This window comes from Mixophyes fleayi, chromosome 9, assembly GCF_038048845.1.
Source record: "Mixophyes fleayi isolate aMixFle1 chromosome 9, aMixFle1.hap1, whole genome shotgun sequence".
Taxonomy (NCBI): domain Eukaryota; kingdom Metazoa; phylum Chordata; class Amphibia; order Anura; family Limnodynastidae; genus Mixophyes; species Mixophyes fleayi.
This window is the reverse complement of record NC_134410.1, coordinates 127042970-127068587: the sequence shown is the minus strand read 5'-3', so window position 1 is coordinate 127068587 and position 25618 is coordinate 127042970. Positions and strand designations below refer to the sequence as shown.

Genomic DNA, 25618 nt, shown 5'->3' with positions numbered 1-25618 from the left:
CATAAATATACCAGGCAGGAACTAACGAGTGGGACAGGTCAGTTCATTAATATTAGTGATGACAACTGTCTAAAGCTTTACAACCTAATGATGAAGAGAATATCCGCAGCGCTGAATGACGACTTGTCCTCTAATTCTCCCTGGTCTGCCTGTATGTTTATCATTTATAACGTAATCTCTTCCGAACAGGGAACTTGCTCTTATCACAGATGCAGGAATTTCCTTTTGCTGTGCTCTTATATAAATAGACTTACATATACAAGCAGGGTTCATTAGTACATGCAATCTGAAAGCAACTTGCATTTTAAAAAAGACATGCGCAATTTGCACACACGTCTGCCGGTATTCAGGTACAAGTGGATCCGAAGAAACGGTTCCATTTCAATACGGGTTTAAGTACGCTGTGGCTCTACGTTACTGCGTATGCAGACAGAACACACTGCAGGATATGCACAATGCATATGTGTAGTATAAAGTCACATCTGGACGAATAGAAAAATAAGATTAAATACATTAACACATCTTTATACTATAATCATTAATACATTTAAAAGCAAGATTCATTTTTTTATCATTTTATTTTATCATGAAATACATATATCAGGATGTTATTAATGCCTACTGTACATAAAATGCATTTTTACGGTTTTTCTAAATTGCAAACACATGTTGTAGCATGTATACACAGCCTTCATCACTATCAATCGGCACTTACACCCGACCTGTAGCTGGTGCAAGTGATAGGACAGAAAATCACGTACCGTAGAGATCCCCAGAGCACTAACTTTTTCAGCAATTTGTGCTACAGTAGCTCTTCTGTGGGATTGGACTAGACGGGTTAGCCTTCACTCCCCATGCACATTAATGAGCCATAAGCCCCCATGATCCTGTCACCAGTTGTCCTTTCTTGGACCACTTTTGGTAGGTACTAACCAGTGCATACCGGGAGCACACCACAAGACCTGACATCTTTTAGATGCTCTGACCCAGTCGTTTAGCCAATGCGATTTGTCCCTTGTCAAAGTCTCTCAGATCCTTCCGCTTGCCCATTTCTCCTGCATCCAACACATCAACTTCAAGAACTGACTTCTTGCTCACTTGCTGCCTAATATATCCCACCCAGGACAGGTGCCATTGTAAAGAGATAATCAGTGTTATTCACTTCACTTGTCAGTGGTTTTAATGTTGTGGCTGATTGGTGTAAATATAAATATATATATATATATATATATATACACACACACACACACACTGTATATACTGTACGCACAGTATAGTATCCGAGCAGTGACTGAGGGAGGAGGCCAGGACTGATAAGGAGTGTAGCAGTGAGAGGACTGGTAAGAACAGGAGGAGGAGATCTGGGACTGGTAAGAACTGGGGGAGGAGATCTGGGACTGGTAAGAACTGTGGGAGGAGATCTGTTCCAGGGAGTGTCGCTCTCGTGAATGTTATGAGCAGTATTGAGGATTTACATTCTGCTCCAGCAGAAGCCGTCAAGTTAGTGTTGAGTCCTCGCATCATGGCTGAGAATCGGGAGGGTGAGATGAAGGGTCGTCGGATCACAGACAACACTGGTAACTTAGATAAGAATTGCTGCAATGTGGATCCTGTTTCTTTGTCTGTGCTGTAACTCAGGGACATTGTCTAACTTACATGGCAGCGGTCATACTGTCTGTCTAACATACATGTCAGCGGTCATACTGTCCGTCTAACATACATGTCAGCGGTCATACTGTCTGTCTAACATACATGGCAGCGGTCATACTGTCCGTCTAACATACATGTCAGCGGTCATACTGTCCATCTAACATACATGGCAGCGGTCATACTGTCCGTCTAACATACGTGTCAGCGGTCATACTGTCCATCTAACATACATGGCAGCGGTCATACTGTCCATCTAACATACATGGCAGCGGTCATACTGTCCGTCTAACATACATGGCAGCGGTCATACTGTCCGTCTAACATACATGGCAGCGGTCATACTGTCCGTCTAACATACATGTCAGCGATCATACTGTCTGTCTAACATACATGTCAGCGGTCATACTGTCCGTCTAACCTACATGGCAGCGGTCATACTATCCATCTAACATACATGGCAGCGGTCATACTGTCCGTCTAACTTACATGGCAGCGGTCATACTGTCCGTCTAACTTACATGGCAGCGGTCATACTGTCCATCTAACATACATGGCAGCGGTCATACTGTCCGTCTAACATACATGGCAGCGGTCATACTGTCCGTCTAACATACATGTCAGCGATCATACTGTCCGTCTAACATACATGGCAGCGGTCATACTGTCCGTCTAACATACATGGCAGCGGTCATACTCTCCGTCTAACGTACATGGCAGCGGTCATACTGTCCGTCTAACGTACATGGCAGCGGTCATACTGTCCGTCTAACGTACATGGCAGCGGTCATACTGTCCGTCTAACGTACATGGCAGCGGTCATACTGTCCGTCTAACGTAGATGGCAGCGGTCATACTGTCCGTCTAACGTACAGGGCAGCGGTCATACTATCCGTCTAACGTACATGGCAGCAGTCATACTGTCTAACATACATGGCAGCGGTCATACTGTCCGTCTAACATACATGGCAGCGGTCATACTGTCTAACATACATGGCAGCGGTCATACTGTCCATCTAACATACAGGTCAGGCAGATCATTACTTATTCGATGGATGGGTTCAAGTTGATATTTCTCATGAACATAACAAGTTTTAAAGCAGGTTTGTGTACCCTGTTGCTCTCCAGCTCTTGTGGAACTACAAGTTCCAGCACACCCAGGCTGGCGGAGAGTGCAGTTATTTCTAGTTCCTGGAGAGCCCCCTTTAAAGGGTGTGAGAATTCTTGCAGCTGCCGGAGTCAGAGACATTAGTGTCCTGGAGTCGTGTAAAGATTCTCTGTACCGTTAACTATTATAGTATTGAAAAGTGATTTTCACTCTTGTCTAAGTCTGTGCACTGTAGGGAACTGCGTTCATGGAATTAAACAGGGAGTGTGTGAAATAGATCCCCTCCATCCTGTTTATCTCCTCTGGTTAATAATACCCTCATTTACAATCCTATCGGTTGAGTTTAACCTCTTGTCTGCCTTCTCCGTATTGCAAGATGTGTTTAGTTCTGCTGGACCCTACAACCTTATCTCACAGCTTCTCCGAGCAGCTTAACTCTGTGAGACCCCTAAGTAAAAAATTAACTTGTTCAACGGTATTTATCAGATATGTGGTAGACTCTGTCCTCTGTCTGTCTGTCTAGAACTGAATATGTTAATATGTTTTATTTTATTGACTGAATACTCCATGATAACCGGGAATTACATTTCAGTGTATTTTGCAGCTAATGGACACGATCCGTAAGATTTTTCTCCTAGTTACTATGAGGAGCTCTGCAGTACAGGTGGCAAAGAAAGGAGTCATTGGTTTAGATGCAATTAAGTAGATTTTCGTCATGGTGCTCCAAAAATAACTTATCCAGATAATACATCCCTGTAATTATCACTATTAACATTAATCGTTGGGACCTTCTTTAGATACATTGTTTGTATCACGTTTGAGCACGGTGGCTCAGTGGTTAGCACTTCTGCCTCACATAACTGGGGTCATGAGTTTCAATTTCTGACCATGGCCTCATCTGTGTGGAGTTTGTATGTTCTCCCCTTGTTTCCTTGGGTTTCCTCCGGGTGCTCTGGTTTCCTCCCACACTCCAAAGACATACTAGTAGGTTTATTGACTGCTATCAAAATTTATCCTAGTCTCTGTGTCTGTGTGTATTAGGGAATTTAGACTGTAAGCCCCAATGGGGCAGGGACTGATGTGAGTTAGTTCTCTGTACAGCGCTGCAGAATCAGAGGCGCTATATAAATAAATGATGATGATGATATCTATAAAACACTTTAAAAATGTGCCATGCACAGCCTAGAGTGTATACCAAATGTCCGACGGATCGAGCGGGCACGTGGCCTGTTATCAGTGATGGGTACAAAGCACCTGGGCCTAGACATGCCTTCAGGGCTTTGAGGCACCACGGTGTTGGATTATAATGGGGTGGTGTCCATTTGGACTCTGGGTAGGGAGGAGAAAACAGCTTCCTAGGCTTTTGTGCGTTGGCGGGGCGTGCAGTCTTGAGATGGGCGACAAGTTGCCACGGCGGGGCCTGAATTTCTATTTAGCTGTACATTATCTGCGGCTCTCTCGAACTATTGTTGAACTACAGGTCTCAGCATGCCCTGCCAGCCTCTGTTTGTGACCTACAGTACAATGGGAAATAATGTCTGTTTGTTGACATGCACTGACGAGTGCGTGTACTTTTGTGTTTCATTGTGTCACGAGCGAGCTGAGATGTTTGCCGTGTATCTGTGTGTAAATAGATGAACCATGCGACAGTCTGTTTGTTTCTAACATACTGGTCACAACAGAACCACCTCCGCCTCCCCACGAGGTACGAAGCATCTTCTACCGCTGGGCTATGTAATTATCTTGTTTTGGCCGGGATCCGCTCCTGGCTGAGCAGTCGGATTTAATAAGGTTTTTCAGGAATAACAGAATTCCGCCATGTACATATGGAGGGCAGTGGGGGAGGTTGTTCTTTTTTCTTTACTATACTTAATGAAGTGTACGGTCTGCACCTATAATCTATACTCGCCAACTTTCCTTTCCAGGCCCATAGTGGGCTACCTTGGACTGGGTCAGTGGGCTACCATGCAATTTTTGTTTCCCCTCTAGAATGCTGCTGAGCCGAGTCTTGTGGCTGTTCCAAATTTAAAGGTATCCAACCAAATTCTCAAGAATTTTAAACAGCAGCATAATGTCAAGCTCCTTAGTGTCTATATTGGAGGTAACTCCTGATATACTAAACACAGTATTTTTTTTTTTATTCCATATATGCGGACAGCTAATCAAGCCCAGTCCTCTTAATGCTAAAAGTAATTATTTGCGTTCCGCCGTTCTGTACGCTTAATGTAACGCCTATTCTGCATCTATGGAGGTGAGCGGAACCGTCAAAGCTGACCCGCATAATATCCATCTTATTCCGCACTAGACCAGGGCCTTTCACGCGTTTTACCGGCATAATTTGGCCTTAAGTTTTGTACCTGAATACATTACACAGCAGAATGAATGGACCACCGATGTTCCAACTCTATCCATAGAGTATTAACTCAGTGAAACGTGAATTTATAAATACAGCTCGTAACAGCGTTCTGTCAAATGGACAAAGGATGGTGGCTCAGTGGTTAGCACTTCTGTCTCACAGCACTGGGGTCATGAGTTCAATTCCCGACCATGGCCTTATCTGTGAGAAGTTTGTATGTTCTCCCTGTGTTTGCATGGGTTTCCTCCCACACTCCAAAAAACATACTGGTAGGTATGGCTGCTATCAAACTGACCCTAGTCTGTCTGTGTCTCTGATCTAACCCCACAAACACTATTAATTCTTGAGCGTGAATGTTTTAGAAAATAAGCATTTAAAAGAAAAAAAAAAGTTATGTGACAATACAATTCTGAAATAGGTTGTGTAAATGTAGTCCAAAAATATACTGTTAGATTAATTTGCTGCTATTGAATTGCCCTTAGTCTCCCTCGGTCTGTGTGTGTGTGTGTATGTTAGGGAATTTAGACTGTAAGCCCCAATGGGGCAGGGACTGATGTGAGTGAGTTCTCTGTACAGCGCTGCGGGATTAGTGGCGCTATATAAACAAATGATAATAATAATAGTAAAAGCAAAGGCAGAAATCAAAGGTTATATTGAAGAAATCAAATTTTTGTGCCGAGAAAGTTGATTCATGCAAAATGTTTCAGCGTTGTTTAATCATTGTGTGTATGGATTACTTAATAAGCTAATTTCAGTTTTTTTCCTACTTCCTCTATTGTGACATAGTTTGAGGCTTACGGGAAGCAGGTATGAAACCCAAGTACCAGTATTAGGTGAAATCCGCCCTCCTGAGTAGCATAATGTCCCTGCACGTTCGTACTGTGGTTGTGCAAGGTGGGGGTTGTTTACGCAACAAGCACGTCTTATAATCACCGTAAGAGGAGCTGCAGCTTCCGTTTCACTACTTTACCAAACCAAAGATTTGAGATTATAAGGTTGAAGTTCCTTCTAAAATGGAAACATTTTGGGGTATATTTAAGAAAGCACGGTAGTGCACTATCGTGCACTTACCGTGTAAATTAGGCCAGGATGTGCAAATTTATTAAAGGTGCATCGCAGCAGATATCATGGATATCTGCTGCTTTACACTCCTGATCGTTTTTGCGAGCAGTCACCATTCAACAGAATGGTGACTGCTCCTGGCCGCAATCTAACAAGTCCCGAAAAAATATTTTTTTCTGGAACTTGTTGTGTTAATGTACCAGCTGAAGCTGGCGTACATCATAGGAATTACTTGTAAAACTTGTGTTCTTCGGTATGTCCAGCTCTGCTCCGGAGAGCAGAGCTGGACAGCGCATGCGCAGGGAGTGATCTTGTGATCCCTCCCTCTCACAGCCTCAAGCTCTCCGGTCGGCACATGCGCAGTAGCATGAAGAAGATAAAGTAAGCCGAAGAGGAGGAGATCGGGAGACAGCGCGACCGAAGATGCAGTGGTGAGTGTGGGTTTTTTTATCACAGAAACAGCAGTTTTTCGGAACTGCTGTTTCTGTGATCCATTTTTAATAAATTTGAGAAATACATCAATCCTTATCCATGCGATAAGGATTGATAAGTATTTCTCGTTTTGCCCGATACATGATAAATGTGCCCCTTTATCCGTTAACCTCCATGAACGGTCTGTGAAATCATCTCATTTGCAGGGGCTCTAAGATTTGTAATAATCTTACACACTTACATATAGGTAACAGGGGCATTTACGAACTGCAAAAATGGAAAACGCAGCGCAAATTCTCTCGCCGGACATCGGGTTTGATCCCTTGTCCGATATAACGGGATGTATTCTGCGCCTTGTAGTTGTACTTCTGCGGAGAAGCAATTCCTGTGGCAGTAAGATTTGCTGGCTTTCGCCTACGAAGGCTTCCCTGTGTAACAGATATCACACCGTTACTTGCTCCGCCGCTATACCTGTTCTGTTAACGCTGCGTTGGCTGAGTCCAGGCGATATAAGATTCGTAATAACCATGTAAAGGATAAAGATGGTCTATACGTTGGTCAACAAGTTAATGAGCTGAACAAAGCTGACATATGACTGCGGTTTATTACACATGTGTCCAGATTTACTCGGATGATCTGGTAACACTCGCCATGGCAATCAACGTGATCCAAGTGCTGCAATAAAGGCTGCTCCACCTGTTCATCTCCTAAGGGCTAAGGGGGTCTGTACATGTCTGTGTAAATAATGAAATATTCTAATTATCGAACGTTAATATCCAGGGTTGGGTAAATACTGTATTTTCCTTTAAGCAGATTCACTACAGACGTGTTCTGTGTTTTGTGTCATGACAAATTAAACTGTTGAATGGACAGATTGCAGCCCTGCACGGATTTACCTCTCTGCAAAACCTTTGTCTTCATCCTGTGATGTCAATACATAACATATTATACCATTGTCTTGTCGATTGTAGGGAGTTTTAACCCCTCCAGTGCTGTTTAGTTTTGTCTTCTGTCAGCTGATTTTCAGGTTCTTCTATATATATATATATATTTAAGACTCCTGGGGGTATATTTACTAAACTGCGGGTTTGAAAAAGTGGAGATGTTGCCTATAGCAACCAATCAGAATTTAGATGTCATTTTTAGAAGCTAGACTCTGATTGGTTGCTATAGGCAACATCTCCACTTTTTCAGTCCAGCAGCTTAGTAAATATACCCACTTGGTGCTTGGTTCAATATTTATGTTTAAAAATTAAATCAAAAGTATACATTTATAAAAATGGGTTCTTGAAAATAAAACAGAAATGTCGGTTTATTCTTAAAATAAGAATCATCTTCTAAGGCCAACTCCTACTCTCGGCGGGAAGAAAAACTTTTTTTCTGTCGTAAGGCTGCGTCATTCCAGTGTAAACCTCACAGGACGGTTTGTAAATGTAAAAACAAGGCTAAATGGAACATTTTAAGACCCATTTATAAAAAGTACATAACATTTTTTAAGTTGTGATACCTTCGCTCTGCTATCACACCCACGTGTCATCGCCAAATCGGGCACTTAAGGATTGTTAGGAAACCTTGTGTTCCGCGCCCGCGCCGCGGTCCCGTTTTCCTGGCTACAAGCCGCACAAAAACCCAACAACATATGCACAGTCTACAATATAAATGTTATTAATGGATTTGTTATTACAGATCTATGAAGGAGAGGGACAGTGGAAGAAATAAAGGGACAGGGAGCTTGGGTCCAAAATATGGCCCAGAAAAGGGACCTGTGAGATATTTTCCATAACGATCTTTATCAGAAGCGCAGCTGTAATAATAGGAATACGTCCGTTCCTATCACCAGGATATGCCTAATAATCTTGGTGGACTTTCAGTTATGGATACAGTAACATCGCTGTCTCTTACTAAATATGTTTCTTAGAAACTGTGATCTCCAAACGGCCACTTTGTTCCTCTGCGAGGCTGACGTCTCTTCCCGTAATCTAGATTTCCCAGACGACGGAGCTTTGTTTGTTCCAATCAACAAAATAAACGCCCGCCTGGAATTCTAATTGAAGTCGAGCAGGCGCCCTGGGAATATAATGCTCATTAGAGGCCTTGATACAATTTGCATTCTAATTCTGAGTAATGTTTAATTGTGAGCATGACAGGAAATCGAGTCTGCTTAGTGCCGCTGTCACTTCCATTTTGTTTCTGTAGCAGGAGAAGATTAGTTGCATACTCGGTACAGAGGAGGCCTCTGGGAGGTGAACAGACTGTTTGTGTCGGTTTCTGCATGACCTGAATATTCAAGTGTTGCTGTCACCTACTCACCTTATCTCAGCCATAATCACCTGAACACAACCTCTCAACCCACAGAAAAGTGCCTCGTGCCTCAATATTGCCCATACTTGCCAACTCTCCCTGAATGTCAGGGAGACTCCCTGAAATCGGGGTGATCTCCCTCAATCCCTAAAGAGTCTGGCATTCTCCCTGATGCTGAGCAAGACGTGGTTGACTTCGCCATCTGTGGCATTATGAAACAGTTCAGAAATTGTGTCCTATGTCCATGTATTGATGCCTATGGAGGTGGCCATTTTCATGGAGACCAAGATTTAACCAAAACCTGACAGGTAAGACAACATGACTTCAGTAATAAAGACAGAAATGTAAAAGACACTTCAGTCTCTAGAGATCTATTAGCTACTTTTCTTCAACGCATAGTTGCCTACTCTCCGGGAGACTCCCGCAATTCTGGGAGACCTCCCAGTTCTCGTCCCGCAATAGATAAGTGGTGGGGGGCGGGGCTTATTGCGGAAAATATCGCGTCATCTTAGCACCGCCATCTGCTGTATTTGGCCAAAATTGTGACAATCGTTTAGGGGCGGAGACAAAATGATGCGATTCATCAAGCCCCGCCCCCGCATACCCACCTCCCCGGGATCTTGGAAAAGTTGGCAAGTATGATATTGCCACTAGTTCCTAGTGAGTTGGTGGGATGACATCTAGGCTGTAGTAAGTGTCCTTGGCGTCCTTAGATGCAGTGAACATTGCTGCGTTTAGTGGCGTATGACCTGGTTGTAGGTATGTGCAGAATGGTTTTGCGTGCTCAAAGTCGGCAGATACGTGTCTTAATAAATCAGGCCCATTGTTTTATTGCACCCTCCCCAACTATTTCCTTGCTTCTGTATAAATGTAGCACTGTCTACAATAACATATACTATATACTAGGATGTGACTCTCCCGCTAGCCACATCCTGTGCACTTTGCTTCTGTACAGTTCCAGCTAGTGATTACGGCTGTGTATGCAGCTACAATACGTGTGTGCGTGCAGTCAGGAGCAACTGTTAAAATGTATTTTAAGTACAGTAGACATTAGCAGTCGATAAATATATTTTATGGGGAAAATGTATGTTTTAATGTTTTGTCAATAGTGACTATATTATTAACAGGTGACATTAATTGCATTTTTTTTTCCCTGTGCGTTCTTTTGGGACTTTATATTCCACATATGTATTGGACGCATCCTGCAGTGTATTGTCTGTTAGAGCAGAGTGGACCTAGACCCGTATTCCATACTTGTCAACTTTTTCTCGTTTGCTTCACAGAGATCCTGGGGGAGGTGGGAAAGAGGGGGCGGGGCTTGACAAATTGCATAATTTTGCCCCTCCCCCCTAAACGATTGTCACAATTTGTGGCCAATTACAGCAGGGGGCGGGGCTAAGATGACAATATTTGCATCATTAAACCCTGCCCCCCTCCCCCGCTACTTATCTACTGCGGAGGTGAGAACCGGGAGGTTGCCCAGCTCTCTCGGGAGGTCTCCCAGAAATGCGGGAGTCTCATGGACATTCCGGAAGAGTAGACAACTATGCGTTGAAGAAAAGCAGCTAATGAATCTCTAGAGACTGAAGTGTCTTTTACATTTCTGTCTCCATTACTGAAGTCATGTTGTCTTACCTGTCAGTCTTTGATTAAATCTTGGTCTCCATGAAAATGGCCACCTCCATAGGCATCAATACATGGACATAGGACACAATTTCTGAACTGTGTCATCATGCCACAGATGGCGAAGCCAACCACGTCTTGTACTGGCTCAGCATCAGGGAGAATGCCGGACTCTTCAGGGAGTGAGGGACATCACCCCTAGTTCAGGGAGTCTCCCTGACATTCAGGGAGAGTTGGCAAGTATGCCGTATTCATCACCAGACGTATCTTCACATCCGCTCCTTGTTACATACGGGCGTGCGTATACACGATATATTTGCGTTTAACAAAAAATGCAATTTCCGTTTGTTTTGCGTCCCTCAATGAATGAGACCCTGTATTACTACCCCATGGAGAGTCATAGTAATACTACACGTATATCTTACAGCTCAGCTTGCTGTCCATGTTATTCTGTTACTAGATACGATAAGCTGCTGTGTGCGGGTCCCTATCAGTTCCGTATAGTAAGATACCATTATGCTCCATAAACAAACATTTGTCGTTTAGTGCCAAGTAATGAGGCGTGAAGTATGGCGTCGTCGCTTTGGTTCTGCCCGGTGCTTACACTTTATGTGATTTGTAATGACATTTTATGGTGCGTTCAGTTATACATTATTTCAGGTAAACAGCCGGACATCAATCACATTTTCTGGGGTGTTTCTGTATGTTGCAAACTGAGCTCAGGAATTGTGTATGTTGCAGATACATTTCACAATTGAGGTTACGACAACTGCACGTTTGCTAATCGTTTTGTGAATTGGAGGTCTTGCAGAGTTTCTTAAGGGTGAATATATGAAATATTGCAATACTATGTATCCATGATCTGAAGGACGGGAACTGAGACTGTTATCTTCAGCTGAACTATGACCGTCTTGTAAATGATACAATATATTACATCCTTACATCCGTTAGAACTTTCAGAACCTTAAAAAAAACTGAGCAAGTCCATAACAATTATATCATTAAAAATAAATTAATATCCTTTAAACATTAACACTTCCAGTATGTCTGAGAATAGCGATAATGCTGCTTATTCCCTCTTCTTTTTTCATCATCATCATTTATTTATATAGCGCCACTAATTCCGTAGCGCTGTACAGAGAACTCACATCAATCCCTGCCCCATTGGAGCTTACAGTCTAAATTCCCTAACACAGACACACACAGACAGACACAGATTAGGGTCAATTTTTATAGCAGCCAATTAACCTACCAGTATGTTTTTGGAGTGTGGGAGGAAACCGGAGCACCCGGAGGAAACCCACGCAAACACGGGGAGAACATACAAACTCCACACAGATAAGGCCATGGGAATCGAACTCATGACCCCAGTGCTGTGAGGCAGAAGTGCTAACCACTACGCTCTATACATACATATATATAGATATATAGATAGATATATATATAGATATATATATATATATATATATATATATATATTCACCAAAGCTGTTTAGGACACCTCTGGTTGCTATAGCTTACAGTACCTTTGTGCACACAGTGCCGTGTGATTAGAACCTGCCTAGTATGTGTACATATTTGTGCTGTAGTGACTGCATTACCTGCCCAACACCTCATCATTTCCAGTGGAATTGTAAACATTGCTTGTTCCACTCACTGATTATTGTGTAACACGGAACAATGAAGGGACAATATTTGCTGTTGGAAACACTTTTGTCATCCTCATGTGCTGGGGGAAAGCCCTGATACAGTGACCTGTCAGTCACCTGAGGCAGCCTTCTGAGGTCAAAAAGAACTGACTCAGACGTGATTTTGTGACACAGGAAATTCTGGCATCTCGTAAAGGAATGTGTCTCCACTGTCCTCTAAACAGCACAATTTCTCCGTGTCTTGCAGGGTATAACTCCAGCAGTGATTGTTCACTTATTAATATATTATATACACACCAATGCAATATTGGCCCGAACGGTCGTTTATCGGTAGATTGATCCGATAGTTGGCTGATAAACCTGCAGTGTGCACCCACCTTACTAACATGGTGCACAGGGGAATCCAACGACATTCCTGGGCTCCACATTGACACCTAGCTAAGATCCCAGCGACACCGCTATAGCCTCCCGGGGCCCCGTTCTGCTCTTTTGCGAGGCCTTGGTTATTTTTAGGAGAACAAAAGGGGGTGGATTAGTGTTTCTGAATCAATTCCTGGGGGAATTTGCAAACCATCATGTTATGTGGGTACCTCGATTTGGACAGTGGAAATGTTTAAAGTTTATATGTAACCTTTATGTATACAGCCGGGTGTAAAAACCCTACAAATCACTGTACCCTGCAAGCAGGAGCCAGTACAAGCAGTGTCTTTTCATATTGAATCAATCTAGAGGAGGGGTTTCCCAGCAGCTGTCATCCCCCTTCCTATGCCTTTTGTCTCCTGTATTCTAGGTATTAACGAGGAAGAAGATAGATCTGTAGGTACATTCTCTTTGCACAAAATAGGGCAACCAGATCCTGAAAATATAATAAATGAAAAGTACACAAATATATATTTTTATACTATTTTAAGGCTAAGGGCCAATCCTACTTCAGTTAGACATTGAACTCTTGTGTCAGTTTGGGACATTCTTCCATTGTGATCGTAGATAAGATATGGGGGGGTCTGTGGAGGGGTATTATCAGCAATAAAGCATTTACTAATGCACAGAACACAATGGCTATAAATGGCTGTTTGATTGCTGTGCAGTAAAACCCTTATTGGTACATTTTCTTGCCCACTAACTGCGCCATTCTAGAGCTGGATGTTGTGGAACTGATTTGTGGCTCTGCCAGTTTCACTCTATTGTTCTGTTACAGGAAGGAACAGTGTTTAAAATGTGAAAGAAATGTTATATATTTGGAAGAAATGTTAGATGTATTATATTGTACTGTAGGGCCCAGTGTAATTGTTTCCAGAGTTTGTGTTATATACTGGACAGAGCAGCATAAAGCCTTTGTCAACGTGAAGCCCGTGCCTGGATGCTGGACAGTGCAGCCTGAAGCCCATGCCTGGATGCTGGACAGTGCAGCCTGAAGCCCGTGCCTGGATGCTGGACAGTGCAGCCTGAAGCCCATGCCTGGATGCTGGACAGTGCAGCCTGAAGCCCGTGCCTGGATGCTGGACAGTGCAGCCTGAAGCCCGTGCCTGGATGCTGGACAGTGCAGCCTGAAGCCCGTACCTGGATGCTGGACAGTGCAGCCTGAAGCCCGTGCCTGGATGCTGGACAGTGCAGCCTGAAGCCCGTGCCTGGATGCTGGACAGTGCAGCCTGAAGCCCGTGCCTGGATGCTGGACAGTGCAGCCTGAAGCCCGTGCCTGGATGCTGGACAGTGCAGCCTGAAGCCCGTGCCTGGATGCTGGACAGTGCAGCCTGAAGCCCGTGCCTGGATGCTGGACAGTGCAGCCTGAAGCCCGTGCCTGGATGCTGGACAGTGCAGCCTGAAGCCCGTGCCTGGATGCTGGACAGTGCAGCCTGAAGCCCGTGCCTGGATGCTGGACAGTGCAGCCTGAAGCCTGTGCCTGGATACTGGACAGTGCAGCCTGAAGCCCGTGCCTGGATGCTGGACAGTGCAGCCTGAAGCCTGTGCCTGGATACTGGACAGTGCAGCCTGAAGCCTGGATGCTGGACAGTGCAGGGTGAAGCTCGTGCCTGGATGCTGGACAGTGCAGCCTGAAGCCTGTGCCTGGATGCTGGACAGTGCAGCAGAAAGATGATTTGATATACATTTGTGCAGAGCACTGCACAATACAACAGGTTTGCCTTTGCCTATTGCTCCGGCATTGGGGATTACTTCCATCAGTCACGTCTCAGCTTGTTGCCTGTTTACACCTCGTCCCAAGACACAAACCATAGATACAGCAAAACAAGCCGGGGATCCTGCCCTCAGATCTGGTCTGTACATGAGCACAAACCTCCGGAGACCCTCTACCTGCACCTGTCTGGGCACCAGCAGCTGTCTCCTAGTTGGCCTGGTATAAACTAATAATTTTAATTATCCATCTTGCCGTATGAAACCCGTGGGATTCTGGATGTGGTCACACGCTGCAACTGCTGTATTGGCTCCCAAATCTACATGTCTGTTTGCGGCACAAGCCAGAGGAAAGTGACCCTAGGTCCGTATGACCCACCTATCTTCACTTATCTGGGGTTGGTCCACATTGGACGACAGTCACCATTGCAGGTGGTGATTAAGAATGATACAGGATCTTGTGTCACACATTATATTAGATGGTTGTGTATAAGAAACATCTGTGAGACTTAGTTCTGCTCCAGTTGTGTGAGTTCTACTATCCCCTCCAGCTTGTTACTACGTCTTCTAAAGTTTGGGTGGAAAATACCAGGTACGTAACGTTCCCCATCCTGGTATCTGAACGTCCTGGATATATCCTGATATTGGGCACCCAATCTTGCTTCATCTATGGCTCGACTGCACTTTATGGGTTGTGTGTCCTATGTTAATTAGCTGGCTGCAGGCGGTACTCTTTACACATTGCCTCTCATATCACTTCTCTATAAAATATTGTATTTATGTTGTCTGTATTTCTCCATAACTATATCACATCGGGGCCTCCTTAATCCTCATTTTCATTGAAACAGACACAAATCTAAGTATAATGCAAATGTATTAACACTGCATCGCAGCGGATATCATAACGCAGATATCATAGATATCTGCTGCTTTGCATTTTGTTTCGAAATATTGAGCAGTCCCCTTAGATGTCTATGGGGACTGTCACAATTTAACAAGTAATGAAAGTCCATTTACACATACGCTAATTACGTCAGTTCAGGCACATACAGCTCACGCTGCCGTACATTACTGTATGTGTAATTTTTCAGGTTTGCTGTATGGGGAGAGCATTGTGGTAGAGGGATCTTCTGATCCCTCACCACATCTTACTGCTCTCCTCTCCAGTCACTAGCGCTAAAGGTGGGCACTGCGATACTGACCATACAGGAGAGGGGTCTTCGCATGAACAGCAGTTTTCCATGACTGCTGTTTCTGTGGAAGTTTTTTAATAAATACACACGATCTTTCGAACCTTGTCTTTGCAATAAGGATTGAAAGGGTTCCTCTTAAAAAAGCAACCACGAATAAATAGGGACCATTGGGGCATATTTAATAAAGCACGATAGTGCTTTTAACGGGTAATTAAAGTCCCACAGTGTCCTCCGCAAATTTATTAAGGGGGCATCGCAGCAGATATCGTGGATATCTGCTGCTTTGCATTCCTCTTCGTTTTTGGGAGCAGTCACCATTCAACAGAATGGTGACTGCTCCTGGCCGCAATCTAACAAGTCCCGAAAAAACATTTTTTTCGGGAACTTGTCATGTTAATGTACCAGCTGAAGCTGGCGTACATCATCCGAATTGAGGAAATCTAATGCTGTCAGCTCTGCTCCGGAGAGCAGAGCTGGACAGCGCATGTGTGGAGGGATCACATGATCCCTCCCTGTCACTCACTGCTCTCTCTCTGCAACTATCGTTGCAGAGACAGAGAGGGGATCTGTGTACTGGACATGCGCAATTGAAGAGTGAAGAGAAGACCCGGAGACAGCGCTTCCGAAGAGAGGGGTAAGTATGTTTTTTTTTATCACTGAAACAGCAGTTTTTCGGAACTGCTGTTTCTGTGCAGGGCTGTACATAAATGTGAGAAGTAGTTCAATCCTTATCATTGCGATAAGGATTGAAAACTACTTTTCACTTTATGTGAATAATGATAAATATGCCCCATTGTCTCTTATTGATTTGAATGTAAAAGTCTTGATGAGGTGGACAGTGTGTGAGTAATTCACCTTACAGCCATGTTATCCAAATACCATAGAACTTTGCAATAAATTTGTTTACAAGTAGAATTGTGCTATTGTCTTGTGTCGTTTTTGTCATCAATAACAGAGGTCGTCACACAACATCTGTAGAACCCTACTCCTAGGTCTCCTTCATACCATTCGCTTGAAAAGTGCATTATAAACAATGCAAGTTTCTTGGGTTTGATCCTAGCATTGTAATACGGTTTATAGAATGTAACACGTCCCATTTGTCTTGTAAACACGCAGTGCGCTAATGGATCGTGGAAAGCACCTAAAAATGCCTGTTAGTGTTCATGCAGTTTTACTCATTGTTCCTGCATATATGTGTGAAGGAGCCCTTAATCCCTAGAGATAATATTACATTGTGTGTATCTTTCAGAATTGTGATGCAAACACTTTAAATCTACATCTTTGGCCACATTGAAGGACTTGTGTACTGAGGGCCTCGCATTTAGGAGGCAGTGTGCTAGATTGTAAGCTCTTGCACCCAACCCACAGACTTGCCACAATATATATCTGCACTATATCAGCGGATTGATAAATAGTGGGTAATATTTGTGGATAGAGATGACCTCACTGACTGTGGTGTCTGTTGCAGGCGATCCTGATAACGGGCTCGGATGTTGCGGCTGGATTTTGGTCATTGTATCGTTTTTCTTCATCATCATCACATTTCCCATATCGATATGGATGTCCATCAAGGTGAGGAGCCGATTTCACACTAATATAGACATTACACGTACTTCCTGCATCACTACACGCTAAGGTACACAACATGCCTCCAACACGCGCAGAGTTGAACATATGTGGGCCCGAGTCATTAAGGAGAGCAAAGCATAAAAAAGTTGTAACTTTGCACCTGGGCAAAACCATGTTGTGTTAGAGGGGATGGTACATTTTAAAATGTGGGGACAGATTTATAGTTGGGATAGAGCAGGTCCTAGATCAACTTTAAATTTTAGTGTAAAAATTAGCCACCAATTATTTGTGCGCTAGATGAAAAAACAGCCGGTATTTTCCTTATGTGCAAAATAATAAACTAATTTGCACCCCTTGCATTGTAACATGGTTCGTCCCAGAGAACATTTACTCCTATTTTGGCCTTACTTTCCTTAATGACTCCGACCCATATATGTCTGGAGGTGCTGTGTTCTGCGCGTGAGAGTAGCTGGGCGGATCGGACGCTCCTTGCTGAGTGTTTTGTGGGGTGTAATTATTTAGGTGAGATTTGTGGGGTGGGGGTGTGGCCCTCAGAGAGTCTTTGGATCTGGGATAATATTCGTTTTAGCGTCTTCTAATATAGGGAGTCATTTGCGGGGTTACATTTTGCGCAGCAAACGGAATATGACTTTGTTGATTGACAGCAATACAAAGATAAAATACCCTTTATAGTCCAAGACAACTCCTTGACCATTGTACATGATTAAATCACGTGTAGCTATCACAAGTTCTCCTGTATACTCCCTAACTCTGATCCGGACATTATCCTGTCCATACTAGGCCCTGATTCATTAAGGAAATTAAGTAAAAAAATGGAGTAAATATTCTCCGGGACAAACCATGTTACAATGAAAGGGGTGCAAATTAGTTTATTATTTTGCACATAAGTTAAATACCGGCTGTTTTACATGTAGCACACAAATACTTGATAGCTTTATTTTTACACTGAAATTTAAAGTTGTTCTAGGACATGCCCTACCCCAGCTATAAATCTGTCCCCACATTTTAAATTTAACTCCCCATCCAATGCAACATGGTTTTGCCAAAGTGCAAAGTTACTCTTTTTTTTTTTTTTTTTGCTTTACTTTCCTTAATGAATCAGACCCCTAGGGCTAGATTTGCTAAGCTGCAGGGTTTGAAAAAGTGGGGATGTTGCCTATAGCAACCAATCAGATTCTAGCTGTCATTTTGTAGAAGGTACTAAATGAATGAAAGCTAGAATCTGATTGGTTGCTATAGGCAACATCCCCACTTTTTCAAACCCTGCAGCTTAGTAAATCTAGCCCCTAGTGTCTAAAATAATATTATTTGTATTAAAAATATAATTTTTTTTACATGATAATTTAAGTTATATTTAAAAAAAAATAAATTAAAATTGCCGTCTCGTTGCTCGTCACTGATTCACCTCTGTAATTCTTAATATATTATAACAAGTTGTCCCCCTGGTTTCAGATTGTGAAGGAATACGAACGTGCCATCATTTTCAGGCTGGGGCGTATTCTCCGAGGCGGCGCAAAGGGACCAGGTCAGTTTCTGTTAGATTAACGTATAGTTATCGTTATATCGTTCTATAGTTATCGTTTATTTATAGTTATCATACATAATGTTATGTGATGAGGTCCGAACTTCCAGCCTGATTATAATAGTGATACATTCTATCAATTCAAATGGGAAGTGGAGGCGTTGCCCATAGCAACCAGTCAGATTCTAGTTCTCATTTACCTTGTACATTCTAGAACACGTTAGCTAGAATCTGATTGGTTGCTATGGGCAACGCCTCCACTTTTTCATTCAAGAACTTTTAGTAAATCTTCCCCGTAGTGTGTGAGATTTGTGGTCTATATATTGTCACTTCTTGTTACGTTGTTTGGTTGTGTTGGTCTCTCACCCGTCAAAAAAGTCTCTGTCCCCATAAGTAAACCAGCAGCTATATCCATATATGGTGTATTGAGCCATCTCACCCTGAAATTGTCTCTCTTCAATTAAAAAGTCACCAATCTCTTTGCTGTGACATTCCTGGGCAGCTCGGTAATTTGGAAGCCGGACCCTTTAATCACTGAGCCGCCGTCTTCATTTCCCTCCAGGTCACTGAACTCAGTTATTAACCACATGACTTGTTCTCAGGTATGTTCTTCGTGGTCCCCTGTACGGACAGTTTCATCAAAGTTGACATGAGGACCATCTCGTTCGACATTCCCCCCCAAGAGGTAATTACCCTCCTCCCTGGTTGACGCTCCGGGTATGAAGGACAGAGGGGGTCTGGGAGTTTGCCTGAATAATTAACAGAATGGCGCTAAGGATTTTATTGACTTTAAGAGACAAAACTTCATTAACATCTGGTATCAATTACATCCATTAGCTGAAAACAATCACAGTCAGGAGGATGGACTCGGTTATATCTCTAGTGTCTTCTGTGTCCTTAGGGTAACGCATTTGGCCGAGTTTTACCGAGTTTTTATTTTACATCTTACGGGAAAACTTTGTGTCTTTTCCATTTCCAATTAATCTCCAGAATCTGAAAGATATTTTTTTTAATGTGTCTATTTCACTTTCCCGGAATTAGGTCTGTTGTAAACAAATCCTCGTTTGCTCCTAGAATTAATGGAATGAAAATAGATTTCCATTTTTCCCACCAAGAGCGCTCTTAGCGTTGGTCTCCTGGGGTTTCTGGTGAGGTCGTCGGTATGTGGAAGAGATAAAACGCGGTGAAACTAGTTGCGTCATTTAAAGTGAAGCCGTCACCTACGCACAGTGGTGGAAACCAATTCATGGGCTAAACCAGTATTCACCTTGTCCGTTCACTAGGGGCTTGTGACATGATGCATTTTGTGCCTCCCGCCTCAGTGATGTCACTGGAACCCAGTGAAGTGATTGGTGCATTCTCATAATAGGCAACAGTAACATTTCAGCCCTAATTTTGGACATTTGTACGTCCTCGGTACACTGACACGCGATAGAAGATTGGGGACTATGTAAAAAAAAAAAATCTTACAGGACGTTCTCTGTGTCTCTTCTCAGATCCTAACCAAGGACTCCGTGACCGTTAGCGTGGATGGCGTTGTCTATTACCGAGTTCAGAACGCCACTATGGCTGTGGCTAATATCACTAACGCGGATTCCGCCACCCGCTTGCTGGCTCAGACCACTCTGAGGAACGTGCTGGGGACCAAAAACCTGTCCCAGATCCTCTCCGACAGGGAGGAGATCGCCCACAGCATGCAGGTATGTAGGGGTCTGTGATACCTCCAAAAAATGCTTTAACCTCACTTACACAAGGGCTACAAATGAGTTTGCTTTGTAACAATGTATCACAATTTAATTTGACGAGTTTCTTGTATCACCTTCTGTGACAGCGACGCGTTTCGCTATTGCATGAGTTGAGACAATCTTTAATGAAGCAGTAAACACAGCTGTCAAGGTATAATTATTACTCTTAGTAATACAGCCCATTACCGGGCATCCCGCCATCTGGGTTACATGGATGGAAGAGCTGCAAGTCACGTTCCTTGTTAATATTTCACATCTCTACCTAGGGAACTTTGAGCTGTATCTGTAAACTCTCAAGTGCTCTGGACAAAGTTCTCAGCATGTCAAGTCCCCGGGAGATGTTTACAGTACAATAGAGCAACCATTTGTTGCCGACTGTTTTCCATTTTTCTAGCATCAGTATCACATAAAATAATTATTTTTTGATTGCGATTTGTTGTTCATCTGTAAACATTACGCAAATGAACTTAGAATTAAAAAGAAAAAAATATTTTTTTGTAAAAACATATGTTTGGTAAAGGTAGCCCAACACCTATGGTGGGCATAGGTGTTGGGCTACCGTGTGTAGTCCTGCGATCTCCGACCCCTTTTCCGTTTCCGCAGTGAACAGCAATACAAGAAAAGACATTTCACTCTACGTTTTATGATTTGCAAACATTATTCATTTTTATACTGCCTTCTGGTTGGAAAACAGCATCTAAACGTATTGGTTTGCCTGCACCACTAACAGACAACAACAACAACAACAACAATACTGTTGTAACAAAGTAATGACTTTGACAGTAAGTTGTGTTGTAGGGAAGAGGGGAGGGAGGAGGAGGTAGGAGCTCGGACTGACGTCTTCTCAATCTCACTTCTTACAGCTCAGCTGAAATCTCATATATGCTTATTTCCACACCGCAAGGCAGCAAACAAGTAATCATTAGCAAATCATCATCTCATTTGGGGGATACGAGTCCTAAAATAAAATGGGGGGATTCACTTATAATTAATTCAGGAGTGTGTAACATTTTGTCTTTGTTCTGTAACACACTTGGAAACGGTAAATCTAGATAAGGAAAACAGCCCTCTTATTGCTCTTGTATTACAGTCTTCCCTGGATGTTGCCACAGACGATTGGGGTATCAAGGTGGAGCGTGTAGAGATTAAAGATGTCAAGTTGCCGGTTCAGCTCCAGAGGGCGATGGCCGCAGAAGCGGAGGCCTCTCGGGAGGCAAGAGCCAAGGTAAGCGCTCTACAACCATAACCACATTAGGCTTCAGCTGCATAGACCCTGACGTAACAGACTATTCTCTGTGTCTGTTCCACTCCCTCTGGGGGCACAGAAAGACTCCCGTATGGTCCCTAGAACCACGTAGAGACCCAGGAACATTTAAGTGCTGCTGCCCAGTGTTACTTTCATATAAGGCCCCACATAGAGGCAACAGAGGCTGGTTTTTAATTTCTGCAGCCAGGCAGGGCTTCATAATGCCCTATAGACCTATAGTGTCCTATACTGCTGCCTGTACTATATACTGGCGTACACTGCTGCCTATACTGTATACTGGCGTACACTGCTGCCTATACTGTATACTGCATTTGTGAGACGATTACAGAATTCTCTGTGTTTCCTGATATTGGTGAGAAGCGTTGGTTCTGTGTCTCTCTGTTTCCAGCAGATTCTGGTCCATTAATAGCGATATATATAATGTAGACTTTTCCCCGGTGTACGGGTGATTATACGATTATAATCTAGATTTTTCCTAGATATCTGGATGATTATACAATTAGAATGTAGACATTTCCCTGCTGATCTGATAATTATACCAGTATAATGTAGATATGTCCCCGCTGTTGGGATGATTAGAACGTAGATCCCTGTGCTATTGTTGGGTATAATTCCCTTCTGATTTTTTTATTAGAAAATTGTAGATAAATATTTTTATACAATGAACCATTTACGGTGGATCGTACTGCAGTATAATTGCCTCTGCGTATATATTTGTACCTATTATTTAAATAGAGGCACCGTATTAGACAGCGCTGTACAGAGAATACAACACTCTACATACAGTCTGTCAGTGTCTCCTCGCCTGCAGAGCTCACAATCAATCTGCTATCTGAATGGCTGTAAAGTTTGTGTGGTTGTTTGAGGAAGTCCTGATTCTCTATCTGTCATATGATTGTGTTTTGTTTTTGTGCAATGTTAGGGAAAAGTCAAATTTCCTGTTGCCAAAGTGTCATCCCGGTTGATTGCACAATTTCCTGACATTAACCAGCAGTAATAACGCACCGTATAACCAATAGCCGCAGTCACACTGGTTGTACTTAGCGCTCAGCCAATCGCACAGCATAAATCGAACAAAGAAGGGTCTAGTTGTGTTTTCTGGGTACAATGCAGTAAGACAGATATTAAACATAGGGGGCCCCCAAAGCTATAGGGCAGTAATAATGGTCAAAGCACCCAAGTTATACTATTATATTATAATAATCACATTAGATGCACACAGGACAATGTCTGCAACACGTGAGCAACATGAGACTTAAATACAGTGCGTTTGTTTTTTCCCAACCTGACTTATTATGTAACAGACGGGTCAAGGAGCACAGTGCAAGGATTGTGTAATCTATTCTGCTGTGTCATATGGGACAATATGTTACTTAATATAAAGGCGGTGACAATGCAAGTTTATAAGTAATCCTGTGAGACGGACGGTTGTGGTAGGATGTCTCCATGTACACCAGGGTACGAGGCTGTAGGTCTAGGGCTGGGTACAGGAGGGCAGAATATACATCTATAACATTGTGGGCACAGGTCATTTATTAGGAGATGTCGGCTCTCGTGTACATATAATACTGTGTGTGTGTGTGTGTGTGTGTGTGTGTGTGTGTGTGATAAATGGAAGGAAATCAAACATTGTATTGGCCACAATAACATTTCCTGCTTCTCCAAATGTGTCTACACTCAGCCGTGCAAAGTGCTTCTCAGCCGTGTGTGTGTTCACCGTATTACTGGGCTGTCTCTCTCTCTCTGTGTATTACCGATCAGTCTGTTTGTCTGTCTGCTAAGAGCTTCATAGGCAGCAAAGTGAAGATATTGGACCAGTTACTGCACTTTGCATATAAATACAGTGCAGCAATCACTGTATATTATACTATATTATTTATATAGAATATAATACATAACAATGTATCTTGGGGGACGGCCCCTCTCTCCAGCTTAGGCGTCTAATGTTAGAAAACATTGTCTGTGCGTGCAACAAGTAATCAGATGATACCATGCAATACGCAAGTTCCATCACATAATCCGCTCACTAAGAAGTTCTGCAGCAGCTGTTACCAGACAGATATTGTACATGGTTACTCTAAAGGTGAGATCTATACGGTGCAGCCTGATCAGTCTGTCCCTGGCCCAGCTCACGCTCTCTCCTCCCTGGAGTGTGTCTGTCCCGTGACTGCGCTATTTCTAGCGCCATCCTGCTCGGGCATCGAGCCAGCACACATCTCTCCGGCCTGACACTCTGCTCTAGTTGTTGGGGCAGACTCCGCTTCCAGGAAACTCCCCCTGTACCAACATGTTCATTCACAACCCAATCCTGTACTATCAGCCATTGCCCTAATACCGTTTCCACGGCCTCCATATTTACATAGCGCCACCAATTCCGCAGCGCTGTACAGAGAATATTTGTCAATCACAGATCCTCCCTCTTTGGAGCTTACAGTCTAAGTTCTCTAACAAAGACGCACAAGGGTTAATTTTGTCAGCAGCCAATTAAAAAAAAGCAGGACATTAAATTGTGATATTTTCTACCCCAGGTTATTGCCGCAGAGGGTGAAATGAACGCTTCCCGGGCTCTGAAAGAAGCTTCAATCGTTATCTCAGAGTCCCCGGCCGCCCTGCAGTTGCGCTACCTCCAGACGCTGACCACTATCGCTGCGGAAAAGAATTCCACCATTGTCTTCCCTCTGCCCATAGACATGCTGCAAGGCATTATGGGAAACAGGAAGTAGTTCTCTGTCCTAACCAATAGGCCTTCTGGATGTCAGATGTTCTACCTATATATCAACGTTTATGTATGCCAGAGATTACTACAAGAGCCATAGCAGATCATCTTCTGTTATTTTAGGTAATGTCAAAACGTATAAATAGTTTTGTATTAGACCAGTCACTGTGGGCCACTAGTTGCTAGACCACACATCCCACAATTTTGACAATTGATTGTTATAGCTATAAATTGTTTTTATACTGATCCAGCCAAATAAAAACCTGGAGTTCGCTAGATGCGCAGAATGTCCGACGTCTTGTCCCCCACCATATCGGCCGAGCGCTAGCTCATATCTGGTGTCAGTATGACAAAATCTGATTGGAAGATGGCCAAGTGTGCATGGTCATTGTCCTATAATATGCATGGGGTCCCTTCCATTTTTGGGCCTAATTCTGCCACAGACTACTAGTAAAAAAAATAATAAGTTATTGTGCCCGGCTTCCGTACTCTCAGTAGGCCAAGGTCCATACTTCTAGGGTCACAGGGCGCCTGTCTGACCAGTCAGCAGAAGCCACCGCGGCAGATTTGCGTCTACATGACAGACACAGATGGCGGCTCTGGGTAATTGACATCTGATCCTGCCGCTTTTGAACTAATTACACATTTCCTCACACAATGCTTTATGTCACGTTAGGAGGAGTCTGTTTATGGAGTACATAAAACGGCGCAGAAAATATTTGCTCACAACGCTTACATATAAAAAGCCATAATGGTTTCTGGCGTAAAGACTGTTCCTGTATATCCCCAACTCCCCACAAACCCAGAATGTTTTCATGATTCAGTTTTGTGGACATTTGTTTTTTTAATAACATTTCTATTGCCGCTTTTAAATGAACCGTGGAGCCTTTTATCTCTAAACTTTGGCAAACATATTCTTACTAACACAGATTTTGATATATTTTGGCTAACAATTTTTTTTTACTAGGTTAATAAGAAAACAGATGGTTTTCATGCTTTGTTTTCTATGGAAAAACAAAAACACAATTGTTATTTTGTTGTTGTTGATTGTACTGTAAAGCCAAACTGTATCCAACTTAAATCAATGTGTATTTTGCATAATATTGTATTATGAAATAAACGTTTTCGTCTGTCTTTCATGACGTTTTATCCCAGGAATTTTGCGAGCAGGGTGAACAGTAGTTACTAATACGCCGCTAGTGTCCCCTTTATCCAGGAGAGATGTCGCTATCACAGTCTACGTACCAAGTTCTGTCATTAGTGTGTCTTCTGTTAAT

General features: G+C 43.1%; 1 protein-coding gene across 1 annotated transcript; it reads left to right on the top strand.

Annotated features, from left to right (window-relative positions):
- The first annotated feature begins 1425 nt into the window (after window positions 1-1425).
- Window positions 1426-25446, top strand: STOM (stomatin). The gene is made up of 7 exons (XM_075185679.1): window positions 1426-1577; window positions 16970-17073; window positions 18544-18616; window positions 19216-19298; window positions 20110-20313; window positions 21449-21583; window positions 24154-25446. Exons 1-7 carry the CDS (start codon window positions 1454-1456, stop codon window positions 24346-24348), a joined length of 918 nt encoding a protein of 305 aa, XP_075041780.1. The 5' UTR covers window positions 1426-1453; the 3' UTR covers window positions 24349-25446.
- The last annotated feature ends 172 nt before the right edge of the window (window positions 25447-25618 follow it).